This window comes from Meles meles, chromosome 1 (genome assembly GCF_922984935.1).
Source record: "Meles meles chromosome 1, mMelMel3.1 paternal haplotype, whole genome shotgun sequence".
Classification (NCBI taxonomy): domain Eukaryota; kingdom Metazoa; phylum Chordata; class Mammalia; order Carnivora; family Mustelidae; genus Meles; species Meles meles.
Genome location: NC_060066.1, coordinates 130,879,044 through 130,892,534, shown reverse-complemented (window position 1 = coordinate 130,892,534; position 13,491 = coordinate 130,879,044). Strand labels below are relative to the sequence as shown.

Genomic DNA, 13,491 nt, shown 5'->3' with positions numbered 1-13,491 from the left:
TATCGAATGTTAAACCAGCCTTGAATCCTGGGATAAACCCAACCCGCTCATGATGTTTTATCTCTTTCATACATTGCTGAGATTATATTTGGTAATATTTTGTTTAAGATTTAGAGGAAGAGAACAAGCTAACATTTACTATAATGGCACATAAGAGACGAGTAGCTGTTTCGTGTCACTGATCATAGAAGCTGCAGATGCCTTAGAAATTTGGGCAGTAACACTGCTGGAGTGATGTGAAGGTGCTTTAGAGGAAATTTTCTCTCTGCTCAGCAGAGGGCACCTAGCACAAAGGGTAGAAGATGGAAAACAGGGGCCCTTGGGTTGCTCAGTCATTAAGTGCCTCAGGTCATGATCCCAGGGTCCCACAACTAGCTTCCTGCTCCAGGGCTCCCTGCTTAGTGGGAAGCCGGCTTCTCCCTCTTCCACTCCCCCTGCTTGTGTTTCCTCTCTCACTGTGTCTGTCTCTGTCAAATAAATTTTTAAAAAAACAAGATGGAAAATAGCTGTGGATACAGGAGGGGGCCTGGTTGGGCTTGTGTGCAGAGCGCTCGCAGTGCTTGGGAGTGTGGGAGGATATGAGCTGCCAGCCAGCCAGCATTGGACATAAAGGAGTTGTTATATACCCAGCCCACAAGGAGTATGCTCCTTAAGTGACCATTTAGCTTTTGAGGCCTATGTAGAAATATCATTTTTGAGATGAATCACATTTTAAAAAGTGAGAAAATTAGTTGGACTTCAAAAAACAGGTTAATGGAAGTATGTAGTGTAGATAGATAAATTGATCATTATGTTGCTGTCATTATATGAACTAAGATATTAAGTATAATATATAACTTCACAGGTAGAAGTGGTGTCTTGTATTCTCATTTATGTCAAGTATACAGTTGAGAATAACTTGTTGCTTGCCTGCTCGTGTTACTGCTTGCCCTTGTGCCTTTGTTCCTGCTGGTCTTTCTGCCTCCCCACCCTCTGCTCTAAGTGTCCTCTGAGTTCCCGTACTAACTGAGGTATATCTCTGTCATTGTACAGAATACACTGTCCTATTGCTTTTACCTCTGTTTGTTTTTTATTATTTTTGCCTCAGTAGATTGTGGGAAGAGTAGCCTGTGAGTGAGGTCAGGATTATAGCACATTCGTCTTGGTCACTGTAGCACCCTGTACTGTGCCCGCAACTCAGCTAAGTGCTAAATTAGAAGCCGTTGTTTATTTTTCTGCGGAGTTTTTAAAACTTGAAGAAGGGCTTCTGGTTGGCTCAGTCGGTAGAGCATGTGACTCTTGGTCCCGGGATTGGGAGTGCAAGCTCCATAGAGTAGAGATTACTTACGAAAACAAAATCTTAAATCATACATACATACTTACTTGAAAAATTAGTAGTAACCATTTAAAGATTGGGAGGTTATATGAAAATATGTGTATGTAGCTTCTCCCCCCAAATGAGAAGATCTGGAAACATGGACAGACCCACTTCCCAGTGGGAGCCAAATGTTTGCTGTCCTCTCTGGGGCTTTTAGGCCTCATCACTTCTTTGGTGCCAGGAGGCACGCAAGCCTAACTTTTGCACTAAATAAAAGTTTATGTGAGTGCAGGGTTATTGTTGGACATATTTCCTCCCTCAGTGCTCTTACCTAGTCCTCCATGTGCTGGTGACCTCCTAAGATTTTACCTCTAGGCCGGCCCCTGACTGAGCGCCTGTTTGACACATGTTGGGCATTTAAACTCGACATAACCAAAACTGAAATCTGGATTCCTTTAGCACTGCTCACCTTGTTGATGGGCATCACCATGCTCCTAGTTGCTGGGGCCACAACAAACTTTGGTGTCATATTTGTGGATTTTTGCCTTTCTTTATCCTTACCACGTAGTCCCTCAGATGGTGTCTCCTGTTACCTCTGTCTCTAAATCCATTCTGAATTGAAGCATCTCTCCCCATCTCTGATATTAGGAGCCAGTCTGAGCCATGGCTGTTGCCTCCATCTGGTCTCCCTATAGTTTATTCGCCACTTGGGAAAGTAATTTTTGTAAAGTGAATTTTTTTTAAGATTTTATTTATTTTAGAGAGAGAGAGAGTGTGTGAGTATGAGCAGGGGGAGGGGCAGAGGGAGAGAGAATTTCAAACAGACTCCACGCTGAGCAGGGAGCCCTATGCAGGGCTTGATCTCACATCCCTGAGATCATGATCTGAGTCAAAATCAAGAGTTGGACACTTAACAGACTAAGCACTCAGGCGCCCCTGTAGAGTGAAATTTTAATCCTCTTGTTTAAAATTTACTTTCCTTTGCAACCAGAATAAAAACTGGAATCAACATGACCTCATTGTGTCCCATAATCCCTGTTATTGAATATATTCCAGTTTAGGGCCTTTACACTTGCAGTTACCACTTGTTGGAGTATTCTGATCCCCGAGATATTCACGTAGCCACCTCCCTCCCCATTCAGCTGTTGCCTCAGAAGGGCCTTCTCTGGCCATCCTGGTGCAAGCAACACCTCTATTCCACTGCCCCATTCTTTTCCATAGCAGCTACAACCTGCAATGATCTTGCTAAAACCAGTGCACTTACGTCCATCTTCCCTCCCAGATGAGGTATTTTGTTTGCTGACCAGTACTTTGACCTATTCTCTGACCCTTAGGTCAGTTCCCTTAGACCTAGAATAGCAGTGGGATATAGTAGGAACTTGGGATATATTTGTTTAACTGACCAAAACTGATGTCAGTTAACTGTTAACTAGCTATATATGCCTTGGTTAAATTAGCTATTCAGCCTTTGGGACAAAATGAGTTACACTAAAGGGACACCCAATAATTTTTCTTGTCTAGCATACTGTATACACTAAGTAATTTATCCCATTATTGAGACTATTTTGACATTTAAAAATCACGTTTTCTATAAATACTAAGAAGATACAGTAGCTGCTAGGGATACAAAGCTACAGATACTTAAGGAAGTTCCTGCCTTTCGGGAGAAAATCAGTGTTCTCAGTTAGGGTGTCCTGTATACAGGAAGTTTTTCTTTGCTAACTGCTTACTCGGGGTGAGTTCCCTTTTGTGGTTGTGGTTGTTGAGAAGAACGGAATCCAGCAAGGTTCCATACCTTGTGGAACTCTTACACTCGCTAGTGTTTTAAGGGGAAATCGGAGAGAAGAAATCTAGGAGTCTTAATTGTTCAAGAACTCCTACAGGGCTCTTCATTTGCTTTCCACTGGCTTGTGATTGAATCGGATTAAGCTCTTAAATGGTTATTTCAATTTAGAGAATTTTGTTTATTTTAAAGCTTTTATTTTTTCAGGAGTGTGAGCATGAGTGGGGGTGGGGGGTGGTGGAGAGGGAGAAGCAGACGCCCTGCTAAGCGGGAGCCCAGTGTGGGACTTGATCCCGGAACTCCTGGATCGCCTGAGCTAAAGGCAGATCTTAACTGACTGAGCCACCCAGGCACCCTCAATTTAAAGAATTTATTTTTTTTTTAAGAGTTTATTTATTTGACAGAGTGCACAAGCAGGGGGAACAGTAGGCAGAGGGAGATACAAATTTTTAAAAAGATATAAAATCTTTTTCTAAAAATAGCAAGAAATACTTTGTTATGTCCCCAAATCATTGTTGAATTTCTGTTCGCTTTGAAAGAAAACCCATTCAACCCATAATATTGTTTACTGAACACCTACAGTGTGCCAAGCACAGTGCTAAGCATTTTGTAAATACCTCCTCTAACCTACGTGACAGAGTTTTGAAGTAGGTACTGTTTTTTTAAGAGACAGAACTATTTCAGTGTGAAGTAACTTGCCCAGGGTCACATAGTTAGAGCCAAGATTATGATCCAGGCTGTTTTTCCAAATCATACTTACACCTGTTTACTGTTTGTAAAAGCATCATGCTTTCAGCAATAATTTAGATGAAGGATAGAGAGTAATTCTTGTACTGTTTCGGTTTTGCTTAGTGGGAGGATAAGCATTTTGGATTAACTTGGAACCGTAAAAACTTTTAAAGCAGTTACATAACCGGGATCCCCAAATCATCTGTTCAGACCTTTTGATGCTACTGCTTACAATTTCTGATTTAAGCAGTCAGTAGAAATATACTGAATAGAAAGTTCAACTTTTCTGTTTTCACTTTTCTTCTTCCCTGGATCTGGGTCAGCAAAGGGACCTTTCATTTGCTCTATATGACCTGGAGTAATAGTCTCAAGATATATTCAGGGCAACCTAAAAATGCCAAAATGTAGAAAAGTGGTAGTAGTCCTTTTATATTACAGATTGAAGGACGTCACCAAGTATTTTTTATTTTAAAAAGTTCTTCCTGATAAACCATTCCATTCTGGTTTTTCTTCTTTTCTAGACCATAGTCTTGAGTTTACTTATGCGGTCAATTGGAAATAAGAACACCATTTTATTGGGTCTGGGATTTCAAATATTACAGCTGGCATGGTATGGCTTTGGTTCAGAACCTTGGTAGGTATATTTTAATTATTAAAATTTTGATATGTGCCCCTTTTTTCCCAGCTTTGTTGAGGTATAACTGACAGACTTTTTAAAAGATATTTATTTTAGAGGGGAGAGAGCATGAGCATACTCGTGAGCGGGGGAGGGGCAGAGGGAGAGGGAGAATCCCCAGTGGATTCCCTGCTGACTGGAGATCCTGGGGGGGGGGGGGATTGGGGGAGAGGTCGATCCCAGGACCCTGAGGCAAAATCAAGTTGGACACCCCACCAACTGAGCCACGTGGGTGCCCCTAATTGACAGACTTTTTTTTGCTTCTCATCTAAAGCTTATTATTAGATTTTAGTCCATCTCCTACTATGCCTTTTTTCTCTCAAAATGTATACAATACAGATTTCTCACTGGGGTATTTGTATATTCTAGAATGGCTTGAGGGTAGAAGGGTGTGACATTTTCTATGTGACAGATTTTTTTTAATGAGATTCATTTTTAAATCTCTAATGAGCATTTAATCTGTATCAGTCTGTCATTAGGATAAGACATGTAATCTCAACGCAGCAAAGCCCTGAAAGCTAGCGTTATTTACCTTCTTTGTTTTTCTTTTTTTTTTTTTTTTTTTTTTTTTAGATTTTATTTATTTATTTGACAGAGAGAGATCACAAGTAGGCAGAGAGGCAAGCAGAGAGAGTGAGAGGGAAGCAGGCTCCCTGCCGAGCAGAGAGCCCGATGCGGGACTCGATCCCAGGACCCTGAGATCATGACCTGAGCCAAAGGCAGTGGCCTAAACCACTGAGCCACCCAGGCGCCCCACCTTCTTTGTTTTTCTGGTTAGAAAAAAACATGTGACATCAGTGATCATTACTGATGACAGACCAGAAGTTCATTGAGAAAGCCCTATTGTTTTGGCCCCAGCTTCCTGTCAGAAGGCTATTTCCTTTTCTTGCCAGTCTGGTGGCCTGAAGGGTGATGGCTGTAGTGAGGTCAAGGTTGGGCCACAGAGGTGCACCTTTGTGCTCAGGATGATGGGACTGAACTCGGTTCACTCAGGTTTCATTCCCCCAAACATACTACCTCTGTTTGGATCGAATAGGAGTAAGCATCAAGAGTGGTTTGGTTTTGTTTTAAAGATTTTATTTAACAGAGAGAGATAGTGAGAGCAGGAACACAGGGAGGGTGGGAGAGGGAGAAGCAGGCTCCCCACTGAGCAGGGAGCCTGATGTGTGGGGCTCAATCCCAGGACCCTGGGATCATGACCTCAGCCGAAGGCAGATGCTTAATAACTAAGCCACCCAGGCCCCAAGAATGTGTTTTGATAGATGTTTTGTTTTCCAATCTAGTTTTTACAAAGAGGTACTCACAGTTTTAATGATCTAAAACACTTGTTTCAAGTTTCAAGCCCAGAACATCCAAGGCTTAGATCAGCTCAGTAGCTTCACACTGAAGCACAAGTCTGTGGGAACATGGCCTGCAGAGTCTTACTGGCTGGGGAAACACATAATGGCTGTTTCTGTATGTGTATCGTATGGTATTCTCAACGCTCCCCATCCCCACCCGCTACTCAGACCTTAGAGTGACTTGCCCAGAGTCACACAGGAAGGAAGGAATAGACCAAGTACCGTTCTCCTTTTCCTTGTACCACAGCCACTTTGCAGTAACAGCAACTTGAATTCAAGTGTATATTTTGACTGACAGGTACAGTGGAGAATATATTTTTGTTTTGCTGCTTTTGGTTACAGGATGATGTGGGCTGCTGGGGCGGTGGCGGCCATGTCTAGCATTACCTTTCCAGCGGTCAGTGCCCTTGTTTCACGAACTGCCGATGCTGATCAACAAGGTGAGTTGACAAGAACCCATGATAATTATTTCAAAGCACAGAATACTCAAATCCTATTTTCTATCTCCGTCCTCAGTATGGGATCGTAAGCATATCTTCAAAGTAAAGAATTTAAAATTGCTTTCACTGTTAAGAGGAAAAGCAGATTCCAAGGTATTGTCCTTCGGTGGATGTCTGTAACCATGTCTCTCACTCTGACTACGTGGCCCTACCTGTTCTTTTGCTAGAAAATCTAGTGATGTAGGCTGGCCACCTTATTTTCACTATTATGTGTTTGCTATGATGTGCTAGACATCTTGGGCTTAAATAACCCTTTTATTTAAATCTTAGGTTTCAGTCATCTAAAAACCATAGAAAACATTTTTTATCTTACGCTTTTGTGATAGGAACATTTAATTCTCAAAATGCTAACAGATAATTCTTTGAAAAGGATGTGTTTTCTCAAGACATAAGGGGAAAAAGGGGTGTTACAAGAGGGGCAGTGATCACATGGTTGATTAAGTGAGGAAGGAAAGGCCTATGGCCAAAACAAATTGCATTTTAAATTTGAGAAAAGATGCCAGAGGAAAGCAAAACTCAAACTCTGTATTTGACTCAGAGGGTCTTAAGTAGCTGCTTAGAGGCAGGTTTTTTCTTTTTAACAGTTAGTATTGTGAACTCGTGCCTGATTTTTAGCCAGGGATTTTTTTTTTTTAAGATTTTATTTATTTGACAGATAGAGATCACAAGTAGGCAGAGAGAGAGAGGAGGAAGCAGGCTCCCTGCCGAGCAGAGAGCCCGATGCGGGGCTTCATCCCAGGACCCTGAGATCATGACCTGAGCCAAAGGCAGAGGCTTTAACCCACTGTGCCACCCAGTCGCCCCTAGCCAGGGATGTTTTAAAGGGAAATTAAAAGTGCTTTTGCCCGCTTGCTTAAACTAGACCTGTGTTTGGGTTGGCTCTACCTGATCTCACATTTGTATCAGATAGCTTACTTTGTAGAGCTCATGGCTTCTAAGTATTTTGTTAAGGCCATCTTGGTAAATTGCTAGTGTCTAATAAGAACTTTGATTTTAGACTGACTTTGTTTGTACTGGTTCTGGAACAGGAAGAAAGTAAACGGCGCATTACATAATTTGTGTAAACAATTTAGGTGTTGTTCAAGGAATGATAACAGGAATTCGAGGACTGTGCAATGGTCTGGGACCAGCTCTTTATGGATTCATTTTCTACATATTCCATGTGGAACTTAAAGAACTGCCAATGACAGGAACAGACTTGGGAACAAACACAAGTCCACAGCACCATTTCGAACAGGTAATTCTTCATTCACCTGATAAAAATACAGTTCGTTTGGCTGGGTTGAAAGATAAATGGTTTTTGGTCACCCAAGCTTTTATGTGAGATTATTTTAGATCCACAGCACTTAAAAACCAAAGCCGAAGGGACTGTGTGCCCCTGTATACCTCTTTTTGAAATCGGCTATACACACCTTTCCCCTCGTCAATTTAAGAATTATCAAACTATTCTAGTTTGTGATGTTACACCTCATGGTATGGTTAATAGCCACTGGTCTGTACCATTGTCTCGTCGGGGACGTGTATGCTGCATGAGGTCCCCAGGTGAGGCCTGCCTTCTGTAGCAAATGGCAGTTAGGTGCTGATTCACTTGTTTGCTGTACTTTCCCTCCTTACAACTGAAAACATTAACAACGGCAGATTAGCCAATACAAACAGCTCATCAGTTTCCGGCTTGTTTAGCAGAGCACAGGAAACTGCTTTTAAATAAAAATGAATGTTTGTTTGTAGGCTATACAAAAGCCTTTTGATTCTTAGGTAACAGCATTAGCTGTGCTTCCCTCACTTACAGTTACTAGAGAATGTAGTTTGCTTTTGTAAATAAAGAAAACGGTCACTGATCCCGCTACTGTGGTTAACATAGTGTATGCCACTTAATTTTACTTTTGAGATCTTCCTGTTGAGCTACTGAGGTGAAGGCTCATGAGCTGTATGATGTGTTCAGATTCTGTGCGGCAGGTGACAGTCTATTTTTGCATAGGCCGTTTTTTTGTTTTTTTTGTTTTTAATATTTTATTTGACAGAAATCACAACTAGGCAGAGAGGCAGGCAGAGAGAGAGAAGGAAGCAGGCTCCCTGCGGAGCAGAGAGCCGGATGCTGGGCTCAATCCCAGCATCCTGGGATCATGACCTGAGCCGAAGGCAGAGGCTTTAACCCACTGAGCCACCCAGGCGCCCCTGCATAGGCCGTTTTTGAAAAACTCTTGTGGCTCTGTTCCTTGGATCAGCTGTAATCCTCAGAATTTTATAGTGAGAGTATGATAGTGTCCCTTTCTCCTGAAAAGCAAATGCATTTTCTAACTATGGCTCTGAAGAGAGAAGACCCTGGCTTATCATTCACAGCAATCTGATTATAAAAAGGAGATTTCGGCACAAAAGTCCTAATTATCTTTTTCTTTCTCAGAATTCGATCATCCCTGGCCCCCCCTTCCTCTTTGGAGCCTGTTCAGTACTGCTGGCTCTGCTTGTTGCCTTGTTTATTCCAGAACATACCAATTTAAGCTTACGGTCCAGCAGTTGGAGAAAGCACTGTGGCGGTCACAGCCATCCTCATAGTACACAAGCGCCAGGAGAGGCCAAAGAACCTTTACTCCAGGACACAAATGTGTGATGACTGAAATCAGGAAGACTTTTCTGTCACACCCAGGTCTTAGTTTTCACCTATAGTTCTGGATGTACATTCCATTTCCATCTACAATGTACTTTAAGGTTGTCTTAAGAAATGTATCTGCATGAACTCCGTGGGAACTAAAGAAAGAACCAGAACCGGACAGTTTTCCAAAGATGTTACAATTTCTTTTGAAAAGAAACCTTTTGTTTATTAGCACCAATTTCTTGCCACTAGCTTTTGTTTTATTATACATCCTTTAATTAAAAACTATATACATACCTTCTTAGATACTAGCAACGTCTCTGCTACCATTTCCTTCAGGTGTTGAGCTTTAACTCTATGCTGACTCACAGCGAGACAGAGTAGGTAGTACGGTTATGGACCTGTTCGTTTTTAACATTGTAAAATCTTGGGTCAAATAATTCAAAGCCTTAATGCAGATGCACTAAAGTGAAGAAATGGTAAATGAATTGTTTGCATTAAAAAAAAAAACAACTAAGAAAATTGTACTAAATCTGAATCATGTTTCAAGCTTGTTTGTAGTAATTTTATTTAAACATTCACCACTGTTTTTGAAATGAGAAAATATCAGCCATTTAGAATTTAAATTGGGAACAATTTAAATTAAATCTAAACGCTGGCTCGGGTTTGTTCCCCAGCTACTTATACCACTATTCTTTTAATGTTTGCATAATCACAAGAACCTCAACACTTGAATACATAATCTAAAAATTATATAGTAAAGCTGGTAGCCTTGAAAATGTCAATGTGATATCTATATGTAGATAAATATATATAGTGGCCTTTCAGGACTGTCACAGTAACACTTTATTTACAGAGCTAATGTTTGTCCTAAATTTTCAGGACTCTAGAAGAGAGCTTTATACAATTACTGATGTGAATTTCTCTAAAGTGTATATTTTTGTGTCCAGTTATATTATTTAAAAAGTGTTACTTTGTAAAAATTGTACATAAAGTATTGTATAGTTTACACTGTTTTCATCTTGTGTGTGGTTATTGCTCAATGCTTTTTAAACTTGGAACATTCACTATGGTTAAATAAGGTCTTAAAAGAAATGTAAATATTCTGTTAATAAAATTAAATATTTTAATGATTTTTTTTTTAAAGAAAGTCTTGATCTGTGATTCCCTGTAAGGTCTGTTAGCTTTATTTGTTACCATAATCATTTTTACAGTAACAAATCAAAGCTTTACACCATCTTCCCTTTAATCTCCTTCCCCGCCCACTACAAAATACTCCTATAGGAAGACAAAAGAAATGGAAAATTAGTCCGTAAATTAAATGGAAGTACTTAAATTCTAAGCATCATCAACAGCTGCAGATCAATGCTGTTTATTTTTATATACACGTCATCTCCATAAATACTTTATTAACAAAGCTCAGTTTATAGAAATATGTTAAGTGCAACCTTGTGATTATTAACACATGTACAGCTGTACACTGCAAAATAATTTCAAATAAAAAAAAAACTACCTGTATGCCCTAAATCCCATCCAAACCCTGTCATGTTTTTATATATTACATAATATTTACAGGAAAGATTCTAATATCACCAAGAGGCTACTTTCTAGGTTATTAAATGCTTTCAAGTTACTGTAACCAAGTATTCTTACAAATACTCATACAGTATATTGAAATGACAAGTCATATATAAAAGTCACTACCCAGTAATGGTTACTCAATTTTTTAGAATAAATCCCCTAGTTAAAGACTGCTTGCAACTACCAGCACAGTTTCAAGGTATGACAAGACTCAATTTTGTGGCTTCAGAAAAATACGACCAAATACTAGATTCTTTGTCTTACTATAAACCTAATAACATTGCTATTAATACATTGAATTCTCTTTCCTAATCTATGTAGTAATGTCCTTGAAAATAGTTTTTTAAATGGCACATGAGCATTAGCAATCCTTGTAAACAAAAATTGATTTATAAATTTCATAAGACGATGCTACTCTGTACTGGGTGGTCGTCAGGAAGAAAACAAAATGGGACCCTTTGAGTCTGGGTGAAATTTTCGAACCTAATTTTTTTCCAAATAATTCTTACTTGAAACTGGTTTGGTTACAAAGAGAAAAAAATTGTAACTTCCAGCAGTTACTCACTTTGCCTACCTTATTAAGCAAACATTAAAATGAACTGACAGTATTAAGAATAATGAATATTCATGATGATCTTAAAGTACTTTGTAATGTACTTTTAAAAACATTCCACTAATATGGATTTAACTGAATAACAAACTAATAAAACTCCAAATGAGAGAAAAACTGGGTAAGTATAGATTTCCAGGAAGCATTAAAATTCTATAAACTTTGCAGCTCAAAGCAATTTATACCTAATCAGGTTATATAATACATTGTCGAAATTATTTTTCTAATTTATCAAAATTATCAGAATTAGTTGGACTTGTTCAATAGCTAATTTAAAGATGCTGCAAGGAAAATATTTACTTGCTATGAAGGGTTAATTTCATTCATTGAAGGTAATTTTAGGATTTCCCCTTTATTGTAAATATCAATAATATAGATATCTTTGGAGATAATCATTTTCCCTCATAATTTTCAGTTGTCAAACTTAAAACTTTTATTTTACCAATGGAAATGATAAAACAAGTGACATTCTTTGGTTTCATATTCTATCTGAGCAGGTTTTCATTTACCTAGATTCTCAATGACTAGAATGTCCCTTATGAGGATCAATTCTTCCTTCAGAAATTCTGAGAATTTCTAAGGATTCATTTAATAAAATTCACACTATTATTCTATCAAACACCATGTTCACAAACAAAAAGTGTCATTTACTCAGAATCTTCACTCCGAATCCCCCAAGTACAAACTGGCTCCTCTAGCTTGCTGTGGAACGACAGCAGGAGTTAAAAAGGACCCAAACAATCTAACACAGTAAGCTCGAGTAAACTTTGAAACTTGCTGGCTTAGAATTTTGATCTATGCTGCTCATATATTTTTAAACCATGGGAATTTATAAAATTTCAATAAAAAGTAAAAGAAAACACTAGCATTAACTGTTTGTTAACTGCCCAGGGAAATACGCAGAAGATGCAGAAGGGAGCACTGCAGGTTTGGAAGATGTCTGTAATGCTCCTAACGTGCCATCTTTTTGATGGTCTGCAAATGAGGACAAAAAAAGATTATTTGTATTCACTTAGTTCTATATAAAATATAATCAATTAAACCACTGTCAAATCCATTTCAGAACTGTCCTCTCACCTGGATTATTGAACAGGTTTTGGCTGAGCCCACGTAAAGGAATGCTGTCTTCCCTTTTCTTCAGGTATTTGGATTCCAGCCCTACATTTGCACCACTTGAAAGGAAAACAGTATTTATTTTAACATTTATTTTCACTTGAGATAAACCATCAACATTAACTGTTAATCTGCAAACACATACTATATATAAAATAATCTATGTTTATAGCTTTGTTCAAAACAAGTCATTCTTCACTGGTTTCTTAAGCAAGCAGTGTATCCATAAGCCAAAGTACCCTTCCCAATGAACAGCAGGCTCTAATAAATAACACTAATAAGTCGAAGAGCTAAGAAAGAATATAGGGGAAATAAAAAGTCTAGTACTATGAAACCATAAGACAATAATGCATAAGTGATACATGCTGAATGAAAACACATGTTCATGCTTCAAGAGTATCATTTAACCATTTCTATCTTGTATTTAAAATGAGTAAGGGGCACCTGGTTGGTTCAACTAGTTAACCCTCTGAATCCATCTCAGCTCAGGTCTCAATCTCAGGGTTGTGAGTTCAAGCCCTGCATTGGGTTTCACACTAGGCATGGAGACTACTTTTAAAAAATAATAATTAAAGAGTAAAATTTTTCCTTTGCCAAAAGCTCTTTATAGTACTTCGAAGATGTCATTAATATGCACTATTAAAATTAATAACTAATGAATTCTAGTCAGATGAATACAAATACAAAAGTTTAGAGAAATACGGGGCATCTACGTAGTTGTATTTTCCCCCTTCTACCACCATACTCCTTTTTTCTAAGTCTGTCCAGTGTTAAGTTTCTCTAATAGTTCCATGGCACAAGAGTTTAAAGGCACTTGTAAAACAATGTACGTTCTTAAAATTTAATGGTCTTTTTCCAATTTTCAGAAAAGAATTAAGTGGGTGAATAGGTATTTCCTTCAATTTAAACTTTTTTTTCACTTCTGATACCCATTGCCACTTTTTCCTACCTGACAACAAATACAGGAAAAAACCAATTACAAACAGAAAATACTCAAAATAGCTGAACAGTCCTAATTTTAGGGACACATGATCATGTTTGATTTTGTACCACAAATATATTTTCTATAAGTAAAACTGTGCTTGGTGTATATGACAGAGTTAAATATATGAACATGGTGTTCTACCATTAACAGGGATTATAAATGCTGTGCCTCTTAAACAAGTGTAAGATTAAATATAACACATACATTTCAAGATTTCAAAGAATTCTTTTTTTGAGAGGCTCCCAAACTTTTGTAATATTCGTGCTGGTGCCAGTTTTACAGAAGCC

The 13,491-nt window shown here is 38.6% G+C and overlaps 2 protein-coding genes across 4 annotated transcripts in view; one reads left to right on the top strand and one right to left on the bottom strand.

Annotated features, from left to right (window-relative positions):
• Positions 1-10,057, top strand: part of MFSD14A (major facilitator superfamily domain containing 14A) — a 43,733-nt gene extending 33,676 nt beyond the window's left edge. For both annotated transcript variants that reach the window (XM_046004831.1, XM_046004832.1), the window contains 4 exons: positions 4,331-4,443; positions 6,168-6,265; positions 7,399-7,562; positions 8,727-10,057. In XM_046004831.1, coding sequence (XP_045860787.1) covers positions 4,331-4,443; positions 6,168-6,265; positions 7,399-7,562; positions 8,727-8,933 — 582 coding nt within the window. In that variant the 3' untranslated portion in view covers positions 8,934-10,057. The remainder of the gene's footprint in view (positions 1-4,330; positions 4,444-6,167; positions 6,266-7,398; positions 7,563-8,726) is intronic.
• A 214-nt stretch (positions 10,058-10,271) lies between these two features.
• SASS6 (SAS-6 centriolar assembly protein) overlaps positions 10,272-13,491 on the bottom strand; it is a 36,962-nt gene continuing 33,742 nt past the window's right edge. For both annotated transcript variants that reach the window (XM_046004819.1, XM_046004829.1), the window contains 2 exons: positions 12,184-12,278; positions 10,272-12,081 (listed from right to left, as the gene is read on the bottom strand). In XM_046004819.1, coding sequence (XP_045860775.1) covers positions 11,975-12,081; positions 12,184-12,278 — 202 coding nt within the window. In that variant the 3' untranslated portion in view covers positions 10,272-11,974. The remainder of the gene's footprint in view (positions 12,082-12,183; positions 12,279-13,491) is intronic.